This window comes from Carcharodon carcharias, chromosome 8 (genome assembly GCF_017639515.1).
Source record: "Carcharodon carcharias isolate sCarCar2 chromosome 8, sCarCar2.pri, whole genome shotgun sequence".
In the NCBI taxonomy this organism is placed as follows: domain Eukaryota; kingdom Metazoa; phylum Chordata; class Chondrichthyes; order Lamniformes; family Lamnidae; genus Carcharodon; species Carcharodon carcharias.
This window is the reverse complement of record NC_054474.1, coordinates 67889006-67906998: the sequence shown is the minus strand read 5'-3', so window position 1 is coordinate 67906998 and position 17993 is coordinate 67889006. Positions and strand designations below refer to the sequence as shown.

Sequence of the window (17993 nt, the reverse complement as noted above, 5' to 3'; positions counted from 1 at the left end):
TACTTCCATATTGTATGCATTTGTATTAGCTGCCTGTATTTGAATATAAGATCATATTTCAAATTTAAGTGGTGAAACTGTCATTAAGTTTCCCCCACTGTGCTGTCCCTCTGCATTGCTATTTAATCTGGACCAGGAATTGCTTCTGGTGTGATTTCAGCTGATTTATAGGGCTTTCTAGGGCTACCCCTGTAGATAGCATTCCCTAATTAAGGTGGGTCAGCTGGAGAGATTGAGAATAAAGCTAACTAATGTGTTGAAGGAACCTATCTACCCACACGGTGTTGTGGAAATTCTGTAGAATATTTCAACTGCTTAATGGGGCCTATGCAGGGTTAGACAGGATGCTGTCTTGTGTGACTCGCATCGATGTTATGGAGGAATCTGGGTTCACATCTAGACCATAGTAACATACTTTCAAAAGGCGCTGAAGCTCACTGGTACAATTCTGAGCCCTCTGTTACTTTGTTGAAAAGTCCATTCTTCATGTCAGTAGGTTATCTGATCATTAGTGGGCATCACAAGCAAGCCTTTCCAACCATTGCTTCATATCCATTCAAGTGCCTTTTTAAAGCAGGAGTCACTGGTTAATGTTGGGTTTTGCAACTGACTTTTCTCTTCAAGGGTGCTGAGTCTAACTGTGTCTCAAGTGCTGTCTGAGCTGGAAATGAATTAAGTCAGAGCAGACCAGAAATCAAAATTAGACTCAGTTTGTCTGTAAGCCTTAGTACTATGCCTAGCTATGCTTTTTGCCAACTAGGCTTTCCACTTGAGTTTCTGATCCCAGCCAGATTGCAGTGGGAATTTGTTAATTGAAGACCAAACACTTCTGCAGTCAGCAGTTATCCCTGGGCCGAAGGTGCATGTTGCAATTTTAGAATGTATCTGATAGGAGACTGAATAGATTTCCCATGCTTGTGGCTGAGAGTGTACATAGCAAGAGAAGACCATTTAAAAAAAAAATTTAAAATTCAATTGTGCTTTCATTTAGTGAGAGTATATTTAGGACCTTTCTTTTCACTGCACAGAACTCCTATGTTGAAGAGTCTTTTCTTTCCCACAGGATCAAACCTTGGAAGATCTGCAGAAACTGATGATTGTGATAAAATTGGATCTGAAGAAAAAAAATGCCTGCATTGCTGAGCAGTATCATACAGTCCGCCAGCTTAGGGCAGGTCCAGGCTGCAATAAGCGTCGCTGTGCTGGCAATATTGAAAATCAACCACCCCCAGGGAAAAGACCATTCCTAACTGGTCTCCTGACTCCACTGAGGCTTGCCCAGAAGCAGGGCAGTAACACTCCTTCCAGTTGTATTTTGCGATCTCGGGCCAAACTGGATAAGACATCGCACCTCTCGAGGGCACAATATCAAGTAAACTATTAGGGAAGTTGTGGGAGGGGGGGTTTGTAGACCATTTATTTGGAAATTAGATCCAACTAAAAATATTTACACAGTAATTACTCTCACAATAAGTGTGTTCTGTTTTTATAACCCTTCAATTATTCAACTTTTGGCAAAGATTTGTATGGAATCAGGAATGGTATGCTGGGAAATTTGTGCCAGAAGTTTTATGATGTGTTTACTTTGTAAGTATCTTGTGTACTATGCTGCTTGAAGAATCCACTCTTCAACCTGTTTTTTTTTGTGTCCGGCCAGTATTTGTGGTTTGGAGTTCTACTCCACGAGTCAACCAATAAAGAATTAAGAAACAGGAGACTTTATTAATGCATTAGATATTTTGTAGGGAAGTGTGTAAGGGTAAGTATAGGTAGAGATTATCTTCAATATCTTGACAGATTAAGTTGAAAACAAAAGTATTAGGATTTAGAATTTCCTTTGTTAGCCTGATGTTTCATATCGAAGATTTGGGAAGGTTTTATTTGGGTATAGCTTTGGATCTTGATATTTTGCATCTGCTGTATGTGGAAATAGTCAAGCTATTTAGCCTTTAACACTTTTGTCTCTTTTTGTTATGCTGTTAACCAAGTTTCAAGAAGCCATATTTGTGTGTGGTGTGTTTCCTGTATATTCCAAAGATATTTGAGGGGAAAGTTTTGCACCAAAAAAATGTAAATTCAGTCTGTGTCCCATTTCTTTGAGCTTCCACATTCTTCATCTGGAAGTTTGAGCAGTTCTGTTAGTGCCTTATATATTGCTGAATGTATTGCAAAATGCTTTGTTCCTCTGTGTATGGTTTAATGGTTAAACATGAGTGGTGTTCACGCTAATGCAACTACTAGAACTTCTACAGTAATGGTGTAGAGTGCCAGAAAACTAGCTTTGAAAATTCAGTAAAGATGCTCATTTGATCATTATTTTAAAAATGATTAGAAATGTCCAACTACAAGAAATTTTAAGACAGTACAGTACTTGCTGTGTATATAATCATTTTGCTCGGAAATTTTTTTCCCAGTTTTGATTTAAGCAGCCTCTCAAATGGATTCCTACTGTGTATGTAATCCTTGGGCTACATGAGTCATTGTGCCTGACCTACCAAAAAAAATGAAGTAAAACTCAACATTTAAGCAAACTGTTTTTCCTCATTTAACAAGGCACTTGCTGCAGCACAATAGCATGCAGGATTTAGTTGACTAAGGCTATTTGGCTTATTCCATAAGGTTAAATGTGCCTTTTAAAATATAAAAGATCACTACTCTTGTACTTTGCACATTATTGTATTGCTATAACTATTTGAATCTTTCTATTGAAATATTTACTCTTTTACATTCTTTTGTATCTTGCTATATGCCTGTGAAATGAGGGGAATTAAAATACTACAAAGTAACTTGTAATTGTTTGTATGAAACAGGTCCTTTATCTGATGTACATATTGGCATATCTTGTTCTTGCTACACTAGGCACAGCCAGCAGTCCTCAGCATAAGAGTCCTGAGGATGGTGAAATAAACAGCCTTCCTCAAAGGATAGCTGAGTTTTGGTTGCCAATATCTTTTCTACATGTTGTCCGATGTTCAAAGCTGCCTATTTCACCCTTGTGGTGCCACATACTTATGGATAATGGCTATAAAATCAAGTTAGTTGAATTTTTACTTAATACTTAAGCACTCATCTATTTATTTAACTGCATTAGTATTACAGCAAGTTAGTGCAATTGTTTGATGGCCCGGACCTTGTAGGTGTCCACTGGCCAAGTGAGATCGAAAGGTGACTCCAGTTTTGCAGGATTGACTCAATGTACCTGTTTTGGGGGTGATGGAGAGAAAGGAGGAGCAGTGGTTAGCTGGGTTGAGTGATTTCTATTTACAAGAGGAGGAAAGGTAATGCAACAAAAAATTAAGAATTGACATCTTCGTTGAAGATTATTTACTATCAAGAAGGCAGAAGCGCACTTTTTATAAACATATTTAATATTTACACATGCAGATATTATGCTTCCCATGAAATACAAAATCCAACTATTATCAACTGAGTTACCAACAGCTACTGAGGTTGTAATGGGAACAGAATCAATAGTGTGTTATGTTGGTTTCAGATAACAGCACTGGCATTTTCATGGTGTGATGGAAGATAAGTTGAGTGGTGGCAGTTTTGCAGAGGGAGTGTTGACTCCAGGGACAAATGTCCGTGATACATCGGCAGCTATGGGTGTTGGTGTCACGTCACCCTGGCTACGAAGCTGTGAAATCTGTCTAAGCAAAGCTTTTCCTTCTTCTCTAGTCTGGGGAAAAAAAATCAGAATATTTAAGTCCAAAAAAATCAAATCAAAGCAAGTAAGTGTTTTATTGAAAGTTAATTTGGATTAGTACTAAGATCAACTCATTTGTGGAACCAATTTTGAGAACAAACTTATGATGTTTATATTATTCTACCTTGGGACACTTCACAGCTAATGTAGCACTTAAGGTGTTTGAAAAATCTTATTCTTGTTATATAAGTAACACAGTAATAAAATTAATAACCAGGGATAAATGTTCACCTTGATAGCAAGAGCTTTTTTTTGAATAGTACCCTATGTTCAGAAATCAGATGTACAGAAAGGGGTAAGGTGAGCATCCTTGCACTCATGAGCAGATAAGTGAAGTACAGTACTGACAATTTGGCCTGCTCCTGTCCATGTACAGTTTGTATCAGCTTGATGTTTTGGTAGCCAAAGACGCCAGATTACTGAAAGCATATTCAAGCAATCCGCTAAGTGACTGACTGGCTGGTTGAACTTGAAGAAATGAGGTAGCATTTCACTTGTCAGGACTAGTGCAGACTGATGGAATTTAGGATCTGGATTTGAAATGCTTCTTAAAATTAACTTTAATTAGAATGGTAAACCAAAATTTAGCCATTCCAAAATTCAAAACTTATTAGTAATACCCATCAGCTTTTAGATGAGTGCACAGGCTCTTTCTAAATAAAGTCTATCAAAATGAGTTCTTAGGGAAAATATTCCTGAGCACTAGCAGAATAGAGACTTATCCTTGTATTCTAATAACTCCTGCAGCAAGGCTGAAAACTAGTAAAACAGCTGGATTATACTGCTTTAGTCAGAGGATCCGAAAATGAAAAACTAGTTCTCCCTTCATGCCCACCCTGCACATGGCAGAAATCTATTATCCTGAAATGGCTATCAAAAAGAGATGTGGTTAAGACTTACATCATTGTAATCACAACACTTCTGTGCGCAGACTGATGCCTCATCCCACCGTTTACACTTAAAATAATACTGTGCCAGCGCTCGAAATGCAGTGCTTGTTTCATGATGCTCCAGAATCTCCTAAAATTTGAAGAACAAAAATTGGTCCAGGGAATGACCAAGAGAAGCCTACACATTTGTATGCTTTTAGAATAACTTTCTCTGCAGCTCTTTAAACGTGGAGACACAATACAAAACATATTTAATCTACTTATAAGTATTCACTTCAACAGTTACTGCTTCTAAAATCATTTTATTTCTTTCTAAAAATTCAAGCAGACAAAGGAACAACTTTACATGAAGAAGTTGTGGGAGTTTGTGGACAGCAAGACTGTCTGGAACAAACGCATCCGCACTGGATGTCTCTGGCTCAGAGTCATCAAGGAGTGCAAGTTGGAGGCAGTTCAACACAAAGGATGGGGAGAATTATCTGCACAGAGTTTACTCCAGACATTGGTTACCACCTTGTAGAAGTTCAGATTCTGCTTGATATTGGTCACATCTACCCCATTCTGAGTACAGAGAACGCAAATGAGATGGAAAACCAGGATCTTCAGAAACTGATCCAACTAATACGATATATTTACTACCTATAAGGATAAAGACTGTTGGAAAAGCAGACTGTCCAAAGTAAGGGGGTGGGAGGAAGAGGGGGAGGAATTTAATGTAATAATTAGGGAGACTGACTTATAAGCAGGATAAAGTCCCACAGATATACTGCCTAACTGGGGTGAGGGACATCATAAACTGACTTCAGAGGATATTAGCGCGGAAGGTTCAAGTCATTGTGATCCACGTTCAGACCGATAACATAGGGAAGAATAAACAAAAGGTTGGGTAGAGAGCATCAGGAACTAGAACCTAAACTAAAACACTGGATGATTATCTAAGCTATGTGCAAATTTGCATAGGAATAAACAGATTTGGCAGGCTTAAGGAGTGATGTGGGAAAGAAGGATTCCATTTCATGGGACACTGGTACAAGTACGAGGGCAATATGAAACTGTACAATTGGGTGGTCACAAGGATTTTAAAGTGGTAAGTGCGGGATGGGGGTGTTGATCAGGTAGAAAATGTAGTGGAGATAATAGTTTGAAAACAAAAAGGGAAAAGAGTACAACAGGGATCTGTGTTGGGGTATCAATTATTCACCATATTCATTAACGATTTAAATAACAGGATAGAGAGCCAATTACCTAAGTTTCTAAATACATATGGATAGGTGACATTGTTAGTGTAGATGGAATCATGAAATTACAGAGAGATATTAATAAATTAGGATTTGAATGGTCAGAAGTGGTCAATGGATTTTAACACAGGCAAATGTAAGCTGAATTGACCTGAAAAGGTTAGTACAGTAGGTGTAAAGAGACTTGGTGGTCCAGGAATGCAAAATAATTATTTTCTGACCTGTTCATGATATTTTAATCGCCAAGACTAAAAGAACCTTTATACCTAGAGGACTAGAATACAAGGGGGTAGAAGTCATGCTTCAGTTTAGACCACACCTGGAATTCTGAGTGTCATTCTGGACACCACAATCTTATTGACCTTGGAAGGAGTACAGTGTCGATTTACGAGAATTGGAATTACTTGCTATAAAATAAATTACTACAAAATAGGGTTATATTCCTTGGAATTTAGTTAAGGGATGATTTGATCAGAGTTTTCAAGAAAGTAAACAGATAGAAACTATTTTTGCCAGCGGGGGAGTCTAGGACTATGGCGCACAGTCTAAAAATTAGAGACAAACTTTTCATGAGTGAAGTTAGGAACATTTCTACATGCAAAGGGGTGGTAATGGTTTGACTCTTGCGCAAGCAGCAACTGATTTTGGATCAATTGTTAATATTAAATCTGAGGCTGACAGATTTTTATCAGTCAAAGATATTCAGGGATTTGGGGCAAAGTGGGCATATGGAGTTAGGTCACAGATTAGCCATGATCCCAATCAATGGCTGAACAGGCTCAAGGAAATAAACAATCTACTCCTGTCCTATGTTCAGTGAACAAAAGTTTCAACTCTTGAGCCTTAAAAATGCTGCATAGGCAAAGCCGATGCCACCTTGTGTTAAGTTTTAAAAGAATGGAGGAATATAGTACATAGGTAAATACTGGAGGGTAACGGCTGAAGTTTTGCTTTTAAACTTTGTTGCAATTGAAATACCAAAAGTATAAAGACTTGTGGATCGATGGCAGCAGGAACAATATGGTCTGCTGGTTTGTGTCTGCCTGTGCCAGATTCACATGAACCCTGAAGAGACTTACCCCACAGTCACAGATATCTTGGACATATTTGATGTAGCACTGTGCTGCTTGATCTGATTCACCTAACTGCTCATGAATTCTGCAACATTATAGAAGGAAACAGACATTAAATCAGTATGAACCAACCAACGCAAAAAGCTCTGGGTCCTGCACTAGTAATGCTGGATGCATTATAGGCTACACCAAGTGAAACTTAAAATGACTGAAGATTCTTCACAGTAAGCTGTTTGTTTACAATCCCTCTGCCAATTCCACAACTTTGTGTAATTTCAGTTTGGCTACAAACAGATTAAAATACCTTGTGTAAAAGAACTTTCAGCACAGCAAGATACCATTGGGATCTCAGACTTGGTGAGACAAAAATGTTGCTTAATGTTTCTTGGGGAAGAACTTCCCCCCCGTTGGGTGGGGGAGGGGGAGAAAGAGTGCTGGAGCAGGTGCGTGCAGGTGTGCCGCTGATCGGGGGGGCACACTGTCATTTTATGTGGGCGGGCCAATGAGGTGGCATGACATGACGTCTGCCAGGAAGCGCTATGCGCTCTCTATGCGGGCGGCGGGGACGATTCCCTAAGCCGGGAGTGCACTCTTTTGCGCGTGTACATGAAAGAGCACACTCATCTTGAGGCTAAGTGCTACCTCAGGGAGATCGGCACCAAATTCAAAAATGGGCAACGCACAAACATAAAATCTCCCTGACATGTCCCCTCAAGTGACACTCACATGAGTTGGGACATGTCCATCACTTTTATTCAAACTTTAAAATTTAAAAAAAAAACTTTCATGAAACCTCATCCCGGCCATGGATGAGGTTTCATGCTTATTCCAATGCTCGCCAAGGCTTCCAGCCTGCCCGGCAACCTTAAGGTTGCTCAGGCAGGTCCATTAAGTATCTCATTTACTTTTTAAATGGCTTCAATAGGCCATTGACAGGTCAGCAGGCGCACAGCTGATTTGGCTGAGCCCCCGCCAACCTGAAAATTGAAATGACGTAGGGTGACATCGGGAGTTTCGCCAGCGTCATCCTGCGTCATCTTACACATCAGCGAGCGGGCCCCGCCCCCCACCCTCAATATCCTCGCCTTAGTGTCTGATCCTTTATTTGATCCTATCATGAAGGCAGTGTATTGATAGTGCAGAGCCACATAGATTTCTCTCATGTCACCGAGTTCCAATTTTAGCTGTGATTACTTTAGCCCATTCATCAGCAATTAGTTCAAAATGGAATTGGCAGCTGAAGGTGGGTCAGTGGGGCATAAATGACGCATGGGGGCTTTGTTTTAAAAAAAAACTCAATTTCATTTCTTCCCATTTTTAACACCAATTTTCTCCTCTCCTAGTGCTGACTCCTTGCTGAGATACATTTCTAGAGACCAGTTCATCTCATCTATCTTACCAAGTGGTCAATCCTCTTGTGAGCCATTATTCTAAATTCTGAAGCTATGCCCCTTGTTACCAACTGCTAACCACTGATAGTGAACTTTCATTATTCAATTTCTCAAAACTTTTCCATTTTGAAAACTTCAGTCATGTTAATCTTCTATTGCATAAAGTTCTAACATTTCAAGCCTTTCATAGTATAACCTCTCATTCCTGGGATCATTCTAGTTCACAAACTTTTCCATGGCTCTAATATCTTCCTCATCACAATCCTTTTGACAAAACAAGAACAAACTTCCTCACAACATTTAATTGTAAAATAGTCTGGTTGAAACATGTATGTATTTTATAGGATTTTACCAAATTATTCTCAATGAGATAAAAACTCTCCAAAGTACTTACTTTGCTAGTTTCACCAAAGCCATTTTCTCAACATCACCAACAGAAAATGCTCTCCAGTAACACTGCCAATGAAAAACAGAAAGGAAGACAAGCAATTAGTTTAATTTCAGAAGCCTCTGGTGAATTGGCTAGAGAACACTACATATGACACTCCAGGAGGAGGCCTCTTAAACACACTGGTGAGTGTGTGTTTAGGTGGTTAAACACATGCAGGGATTGTCACAATTTGGTCTACTGATTTAAACTGAATAAATGCCTGGAATATGAAACCTGCTCACCCCAGCTTCAATCTTTCTTACAATAAATTGGGAATAACCAGTGATATTATGTTGACAAATAATAGTTAGGGATCATACAGGCATTTCTAATGAGCGATTGGAAATAAAATGACAGAACATTCACTTTTACCATAGAGACTTTTATCAGAAAACAAAATTGCACTTGCAGTGCCTGAGCCTTATATTCTGGCTTCATCTCATCCTTTTGATCATGTAACAGACTTTAAAACTGCTTTTCACATTTCTCTAGTAAAGCTGTAATGTGGTGCCATTGCTTGCAGTGTCACTTACAAAGTCAAACTTCTAAATAAAAACAAGGCTGGAAAGTACCTTCTTAGCTTCAGACAGCTGATTCAGCTTTTCATAACATTCACCCAAGGCAATGAGCATTCGAGAGTCATTGGGTCTGTGGGGGGAAAAGTCACATTGATTCAGAAGCTTCTCAAATGGCACATGCTAATAGAAGCTTTAGTTCAGCTGCAGCCTTGTTCTCTTCAGTAGCTTACCTTAGCTGATGGGCTCGTCTGTAATAATACAAACAGTAAAATGGCATCTTGAGGATCTCGTAGGTTTGTCCCAGTCCATACCAAGCCCTGTAATCTCGTTTGTTCACCTCAATGGCATGTCTGCAGAAACACAAAGAATAATTAGCGCACATGACTCCTTGGTTAGCAACAACAAATTAAAGACATTTTTTCCAGAACCTAGGTTAGACTCCATCTGGAGTACAATGTCAGTTTTGGGCTCAGGAAGGGTACATCGGCCTCAGAGCAGGTACAGATTCACCAGAATTATACCAGTGGCTAAAGGGTTAAATTATGACAACGGGTTGCATAAACTTGGCTTGTTCTCAATTGAGGTTAGGTTGGATCTGTCTTTACCATAGAAAAAGATGCTGGCAAATCATGGTGAAAGAGGAGTTAGTTGAGTCGCTGGGCCAACTAAAATTTGGAAAAAGAGGTATTAGAAATGGTGACTGTAGAGTCGATAAGTCACCAGCACCAGATCAGATGCATCTGAGGATTCTGAGGGAATAAAATTTGGAAATAGCAGAGGCACTGGTCATAATCTTCCAATCCTCCTCAGATACAGGGGTTTTTGCAGAGGACTGGAGAACTGCAACTGTTACATCCTTGTTCAATAAAAGAGTGCAGGGATAAATCCAACAACTACAGGCCAGTCAGTTTAACTTTGGCGGTGGGAAAACTTTTAGAAATGGTAATCCGGGACAAAATTAAGCCATTTGGACAAATGTAAATTAATTAAGGAAAACCAGCAGGTTTTTGTGGAAGGCAAATTGTGTTTAATTAATTTGATTGAATGTTTTGAGGTAAAAGAGGGTTGATGCGAATAATTGGTTAATGTGTTATATATAGACAAAAGATGTTTGTTAAAATGCCACATAACAGGTTTGTGAGCAAAGTGACAGGAAACAGTAGTGAACTTTTGATTTTTTTGGACTGAAGGAAGATAGATACAGGGGTTTCCCAGGAGTCAGTATTAGAACCACTGCTTTTCTTGATACATACTAATGTACAGGGCACAATTTCAAAATTTGCCAGTGACACAAAACTTTGAAGTACCATGAACTGAAAGGAGGATTAAGGTAGACTTCCAAACAACATAGGCTGGCTGTTGAAATGAGCAGACATGTGGAAGATGGAATTTAATGCAGGGAACTGTGAAGTGATACATTTTGGCAGGAAGAACAATGAGAGGCATATAAATGGTACAGTTTTAAAGGGGGTGCAGGAGCAGAGCAACCTGGGGGTATATTCATTGGAAGATGGCAGGGCAGATTGAGAAAGTGGCTAATAAAATATATGGCATCCTGGGCTTTTACATAGAAGCATAGAGCACAAAAGAAAGAAAATTATAGGCAACCTTTATAAAACACTGGTTCAGACTCAGCTGGAGTATTGTGTCCAACTCCGGGCACCACAATTTAGGAAGGATGTGAAGGCATTAGAGAAGGTTCAGAAAAGACTTCCAAGAATGGTTCCAGGGATGAGGAACTTCGTGGATAGATTGGAGAAGATGGAGCTGTTCTCCATGAAGAAGAAAAGGGTGAGCGGAGATTTAATACAGGCATTCAAAATCATGAGTGGGTGTGGAAATAGTAGATAGAGAGAAACTGTTCGCATTGGTGGAAGGGACAAGAAGTGTGGTGGAGGCGGGTTCAATCATGGCTTTCAAAAGGTAATTGGATAATTATCTGAAGAGGAAACATCTGCAGGGCCAGGTGGAAAAGGTGGGCGAGAGGGACCAAGTGAGTTACTCTTGCTGAGAGCCGGCACAGACAAAATGGGTCAAATAGCCTCCTGTGTTGTAACCATTCTATGATTCCAACCAGAGGACGCCGACTCAAGATGAAAGGTAAAAGGAGACATGAGGAAAAACCTTTCTATGCAGTGCCTGAGTGTGGTGGAGACAGATTCAATCATGGTTTTCAAAAGGGAATTGGATAACTAATCAAAGACAACAAATTGCAGGGCTACAGGTAAAAGACGGGCAAGTGGGACTAACTGAATTGATCTTAGCGCCGGTGAGGGCCACAACAGGCTGGATGGCCTCATTCTGTGTTGTCACCATGATTCTATGGTGCCAAGGACATGGTCAATGGAAAAGCTAAACAGATGCTGCCAGTGACACATTGGTAACTTTCAAGCAACGGCAGATACTAGATCTTACATTAGCTTGGTTCTCCCTCAGGACCAAATCAGGACCACAGGACAGGAACTGATGCATTATTCAGTGAGTTTTTTTGTTGTGAATGAATAGAAAAGACCTGCAGGGCACTGAAATTCTGTGCAGAGCTGTATCAGTTTAAATAAATTTTCCATGTGAACAGTCAATTGGATTGTATACCTGTAGGCCTGAATAGCTGCTGATATGTTTTTCATCTCCATATACTCATGACCCATTAGTGTCCAAGCACCAAGGTAGCGAGGATTTAACTTCAATGCTCGTTGGAAGTATAGGGCTGCTTTTTCGTGTTGAGACCTTAAACTATAGTAATTGCCTTAATGAGAAGAGAAAGAATATTGGATTCACAATTCGGGTACAACAGCTCTAAACCATACAGGCCTGAAGGTCCTAGGATTAAATTCTGATCTGCACTTAGCCACGTGTCCTGAACAAGGCAATAGTTGGGGTGCTACAATTAGTTTGAGAATCATGAGCCAGGGAAGCAGAAAAATGTTCCACTAGAAAGTGCATGTCCTCCATAGTTCATCAGCACATGAAATGCCCAGTTGGGTCAAGCTCTAGCACCTGTGGAGCCATGTCTGAACAATAGGATGGAATAAAATATAAGCAAATAGGATATGGAGACCTCATTATTAAATTTTTCAACTCCAGTAGAGATGACTGACCTCAGTAGTTTACACTTTTGCGATACTCCATTCTGCTATGTCATGCATTAGAGAATCAACATCTAACATTACAAGGTGGAAGAATGAAACTATGCACTTGCAACTCCTAACACATCAAGCTCCTTGATATATCCGATTCCTGTTGATCTTGTGACAGCGACAGATCTCAATTCCATTCAACTCCTTGGTGCTATATGGAGCAATTTTTTTTCTCTTTGATTTCTCTGCTGTCTAGTGAAGGAGGAGTTTGGGTGGGAGATGGAGGATGAATGGAGTTGTTCCATTGTGGACCTTCCACTGACTTCAATTAAACCCTTCTAAAGAACTGAATGCCAAGGAGCACAATGGAACTCTAATGTGCTGTGCTGCTGGACGACAGACAATGCAGTGGACTTGTGATCCTTTACATAGAATTCTCAATCTCAAGTATAGGAGACATCAAGTACAGGCACGTTCCATAGAGAGGGGAAGAGGGGGAGGCAGTTAAACATCAAAGAATTAACCTGGTTTCAGAGAGGCAATGGAAAACATAGCTAATGCAGAAGATTGAGAAAATCGAAGAAAACAGGAGCGAAAAATATAACACACGAGTCTCATTGGGTGCACCAATAAAAAATAGGTTAAACAGACAGTGACTGCAAACCAGAACGAGTGCTTCAGTTTTGAGTTGATCAACTGAAGAGGCAGTCCCCTGTTAAAGACAAATTGTACTCACCAATCACGCAGCAGGTTTCTACTCGATACTTGTCAATTTCACACAGATTATGAGCCAGATAGCTTAGCTCAGGCTTCATGTTCTGAAAGAAAAATAAAAATGGGAATGGACTTATAACAAAAACACAAATTTCTACAACCACCGAAAAGAAAATTGCTCAACTGGAATGACGGTATATTCTTTTTAATTCAAAGTTGCTTAAATCAAATAGTCTGATAAATCAAATTGAAATGATCATGAGCAGGCAGTGTACTTGTACTTCAAGGGGAATTTAAAAGGACAATCAGATGCACTAGGGTAAGAAAAAACTGTCCTGACTTTCATACCTTTATGGGTGAAAGGAATGTACCCAAAGATATCTAAAAATATTTAGATAAAGCACATAATTTATTCTTCAAGTGAATTTTGTCTGTTGAAAATATAGATCAAGCCCAGGCAGTGCTGGCAGCTGACATTATTTTGGAAGTTAGGACAGGACTTAATATTTGCAGAGTGAGCCCCACATAAGAAGTTTGAAAATTACTCATAAATGAGCCACATACAGGTCCAGGCTCCATACAACTGTCAAACAAGTTTCTTCTAATTTAACCAGTGCAACATTAACTCTCGTCAGATCCTGATCCTATTTACCGCCACCTCCTGCCTTCTTTTAATTTCCCTGACAAGTTCTACTCCAACTTCCAAACCTAAGGAGATACATCTTAATTTTCTTGCTGAAGGTCTTACTGCTTGTGTTAACTCTGAATTGTCAACTTCTCATCTCCTATGCCCAAAAATCTCTCCCTAAAATCACTGCAGTGTCTTTCATTCTCCTAACTTGGATAAGTTCCAAGCAAAATAAAATCAATGAACTATATCTTAATGTGGACATCAGTACCATATGCTGTTGGATCCACTCACTACTTAAATCCAGTTTTCTATTTTCTTCATTAGCCATTTCTAATATCCCAAGTGCCATGCATTGTACAAGAATAACCTACTCCATCTCTCTCATCAATTACTAGGCAAGCCAGCAGAGTCAAAGATGACCAACTCTCAGATTTTCTCTCTCTTTTGTACAGAAGTTGAGCACCTCCCTCCTACAGTAGCAAAGCAAGGTCAGAAACTTGAGCATTTTCATTATCAATCATTGCAGGCAGATGAAAGAATGCTTTCTGCGATGTAATAAGGGCTGTTCCTTCTGTGCAGCTGACAGGTAATCTAATTAATGAACCGCTACTTCTACAATAGTCATAAAATCAGTGCCTAACTCACCATATTTTAACTTTTCCCGTCTGTAAAAGAAAAAGCCACCACTTCAACTTTGCAAGTGTTTGTGAACTAACCAGGAATAAATTATTGTAAAAACTGAGAAAGACATGTTAGGGTGCAATGGAGAATGGAGGCTAGAGATGAAGAAAGGATGTGTTATCAGATGACAAGCTTTTTCTAGTATCTTGACCAGAAGTAAGAGATGTGCTGAAAGAGCCTCTCCTGCTTTATGAACATATGAACTCGTTGTAGGCCATTCAGCCCTTCGGGCCAACTCTGCTATTCACTACGATCATGGCTGATCTGATTGTGGCCTCAACACCACATTCTGTCTACCTCTGATAACCTGTAACTCCTTTGTTACTCAAGAATCTATCTACCTCTGCTAAAAAATATTCAATGACCCTGCCTCCACTAGTCTCCGGGAAAGAGAGGTCCAAAGATTCATAACCCTCTGAGAAAAAATTTCTTCTCATCTCCGTCTTAAATGGGAGACCCCTTATTTTTAAACTGTGTCCCCTACTCCTAGTCTCTTTCACAAGGGGAAACATCCTTTCAGCATCCACCCTGTTAGGCACCTCAGGGTCTAATATATTTCAATAAGATCTCCACGCGTTCTAAACTCCAACCTTTCCTGGTAAGATAACCCCCCCTCCACCACATTTCAAGTATCAGGTGCGTTTTTACTGCTTCAGAAGCACTATTCAGTCTTGTTCGGACGGGTGGCCAAGAGAAAGGCAAAAAGTGTTTGACATGAGAAAAGAAACTGAGCTCTCTTAAGAGAGCCCTTCTGATAAAGATATGGGAGCTCCAACTGACAAGTATGTTAATAGATTAAATGAAAAAGAAACACCATGAAGAACTGAAACAAAATTCATTGTACTTTGACAGTCATGGGGAAGATCAATATGGGAGATCACTGGAGACTATATATATTGCAATTAAATATCAAAGTTGACAAACAGAGGGTGCAATCCTCAGCAGAAGTTAGATAGCTTTGAATGATATGAGGTAGTCATCACTGGTATAAACCCCCTGCTTAATGAATAAAGTTCTAATGGATTAATCTTCAACGACAGCACAGAGATTTGAAAGGGAACTAGACAGCTACAAACATAGCTTTGGTGGGAGGCCATTTAATAGCAATTTGACCAAAATACACACAAGGAGACCAGTCAGTGGCTTTACAAATGTGTTCAAGGGCAGAATCCAAGAGTTGTGGAATATAACCAACATGACAACCAGTGAAAGAGTTAAGCTGAAAACCATATTGATAAATGTGGACTACATGCAAAAATAAAATATTACACTAACAGCACCGTGGGTGCACCTACACCACAAGGACTGCAGCGTTTCAAGAAGGCAGCTCATCACCCGCTTCTCAAGGGCAATTATGGATGGGCAATAAACGCTGGCCTAGCCACCCACATCCTATGGACGAATAAAATATTTCTCTGAAAGGATTTATTATATCTTATATAATTGTGTAGCGATTGATTCATAGGACAGAATCGTCCGTGCATGCTAGCGTAGGGCGTGTTCGGTTGCGTGAGTGGACAATATGGTGAGAAGGCCAAAAATTGGTTTCACAACATCATGAAACCAGTTTGCCATCGTCCATTCAGCCTGTTGATGGCAGGCTGTGTTCCCTGCCACTGGACATTGGGAACCTCATTGTAATACATCAGCATATCATTATAAGGCCAGCACCCTACCCACCACGCCCCCCACCAGCTGGATCGTCCTCCCATGTGATTGCATACCAACGTGTTTCACAACAGCACATATAAGGCGTGCACTTTGTGGGCTGCACTTTGAGGGGAAATCGGGGATGAGTGTACAGTAACGTGGAGCACTTGCAAGGTTCGCTTGTTGGACTTCAAGGTTGAGGCAGGTTGGGGGGGTGGGGGGCGCTCGGGGGCAAATGCTGCCCTGCGGTTGATGCGACTTTAGTGGGGGGTGGGAGAACAAAGGGTGCCCTGTGGTTGAAGGCAGTGCACAAGCACATGCAGGTGGGGGGTGGGGGGAATGGGTAAGGAGGCAGCCATGCATTAGAGATACCTTGTAAAAAAAGTGACCATTCCTTTGTATCTGAGACAGTTCAGACGCAGCCACATTATGACTGGAGTTGGGCCTCTAGCTTATCTGCCCACTCAAGCAACGCAGAGGCACCAAAGTGCCAACCAAGTGCTCCAGAGCCTTTCACCTCTCAGGCACAGACTGCAAATTTATGAGTGTTTTAAAGGACTGCAGAACAATTGGATGACTGGGCACGTTGTACAATCTCCTTGTTAAAGCTGGCTGTGGAGCAGTTACTGATGGAGGTGCTCACAGCCCCTTGCAATATCATCCCAGTTTGGACCAATCTCTCCCATGGTTCAAGCTAAATTGCAGCCTTGCAATGCAGGTTAGGGCATGCAGACCAATGGGCAAAGCTGCCGTCAGCAGGGGAGGCAGTGACATAGCGGTATTATCACTGACTAGTATTCCAGAGACCCAGGGTAATGCTCTGCAGACCCAGGTTTGAATCTCAAAAATTTGAAATTTGAATTCAATAAAAATCTGGAATTAGAAGTCTGATGATGACAATGAAACGATTGCTGATTGTCACAAAAATCCACCTAGTTCACTAATACCTTTTAGGGAAGAAAATCTGCCATCCTTACCTGGTCTGGCCTACATGTGACTCCAGACCCACAGCAACGTGGTTGACTCTTAAATGCCCTCTGAACAAGGGCAATGAGGGATGGGCAATAAATGCTGGCCTAGCCAGCATCACCCACGTCCCATGAATGAATAATAAAAAAAATCAGTCAGGTGGAGTGGGGCGGAGGTGGATGGGGTTTTAGGCAGCCATGCAGCGCACTAAACTCTGACCATCCAACTCTCTGGGATGCATTAAGAGGCCTTCAGACTTAACCAAGAGAGGTTCTTAGTACACCAATGCAAACCCATGCATCCCTCTTCTCATCCTGCAGGGAGAGTACATTAGAAGCACAGAGCTTGGTGAACTAGTTATATGCCTCATGGCTTACAGATAGCAGAGACGATGAAGAAGAGAGCGCCTGAGGCGCCTAGCTGCGCAGATGGAGGAGCAGGACCCTCAGGAAGAAGGGGCGGCTGGGGCTCCGCACATGCCGCCAAGAGCCACAGCAAACCATCACTGGTTGGTGACTAGCTGAACCCAGGGTCGACGGACACCGCCTCTCATTTTTGCAGATGACTGAGAACCAGTGTTGCTGAAGACTGTGCATATCTGGGAGACTGGTCAGACACATCTGCCAGCTACTGCAGGACTTGGCATCACGTGGACATGGGAGAGGGACATGGGGGAGGGCATCCACTGCCAGTGGCCGTGAAAGTGATAGCGGTGCTCAATTTCTATGTCCACAGGTGACCTCTGTGGGATATCACAATCCGCCACCCACAAATACATCCATGAGGTCACAAATGCCATCTTCGCAAGGGCACACAAATTTGTGCATTTTGCCCGGGACCAGGAAAGCCAGGATGCAAGAGCGATTGGATTTGCCCAGACCTCCGGTTTCCCACAGGTACAGGATGCCATTGACTGCACTCACCTGACGCTCAGACCTCTATTGCAACACACGGTCAACTATGTCAACGGCAAGGGCTTCCATTTGCTGAATGTGCAGCTGGTGTGCGACCGCCACAAATGCATC

The 17993-nt window shown here is 41.0% G+C and overlaps 2 protein-coding genes across 6 annotated transcripts in view; one reads left to right on the top strand and one right to left on the bottom strand.

Annotated features, from left to right (window-relative positions):
* The window catches only part of kif20a (kinesin family member 20A), a 72422-nt gene extending 69636 nt beyond the window's left edge, over nucleotides 1-2786 (top strand). For all 4 annotated transcript variants that reach the window (XM_041194268.1, XM_041194267.1, XM_041194269.1 and 1 more), the window contains one exon: nucleotides 1064-2786. In XM_041194268.1, coding sequence (XP_041050202.1) covers nucleotides 1064-1384 — 321 coding nt within the window. In that variant the 3' untranslated portion in view covers nucleotides 1385-2786. The remainder of the gene's footprint in view (nucleotides 1-1063) is intronic.
* A 561-nt stretch (nucleotides 2787-3347) lies between these two features.
* cdc23 (CDC23 (cell division cycle 23, yeast, homolog)) overlaps nucleotides 3348-17993 on the bottom strand; it is a 31138-nt gene continuing 16492 nt past the window's right edge. For both annotated transcript variants that reach the window (XM_041193715.1, XM_041193717.1), the window contains exons 9-16: nucleotides 13060-13141; nucleotides 11839-11992; nucleotides 9477-9596; nucleotides 9301-9376; nucleotides 8693-8754; nucleotides 6914-6992; nucleotides 4607-4726; nucleotides 3348-3679 (exon numbers count right to left, since the gene is read on the bottom strand). In XM_041193715.1, the coding sequence (XP_041049649.1) occupies nucleotides 3512-3679; nucleotides 4607-4726; nucleotides 6914-6992; nucleotides 8693-8754; nucleotides 9301-9376; nucleotides 9477-9596; nucleotides 11839-11992; nucleotides 13060-13141 (861 nt within the window). In that variant the 3' untranslated portion in view covers nucleotides 3348-3511. The remainder of the gene's footprint in view (nucleotides 3680-4606; nucleotides 4727-6913; nucleotides 6993-8692; nucleotides 8755-9300; nucleotides 9377-9476; nucleotides 9597-11838; nucleotides 11993-13059; nucleotides 13142-17993) is intronic.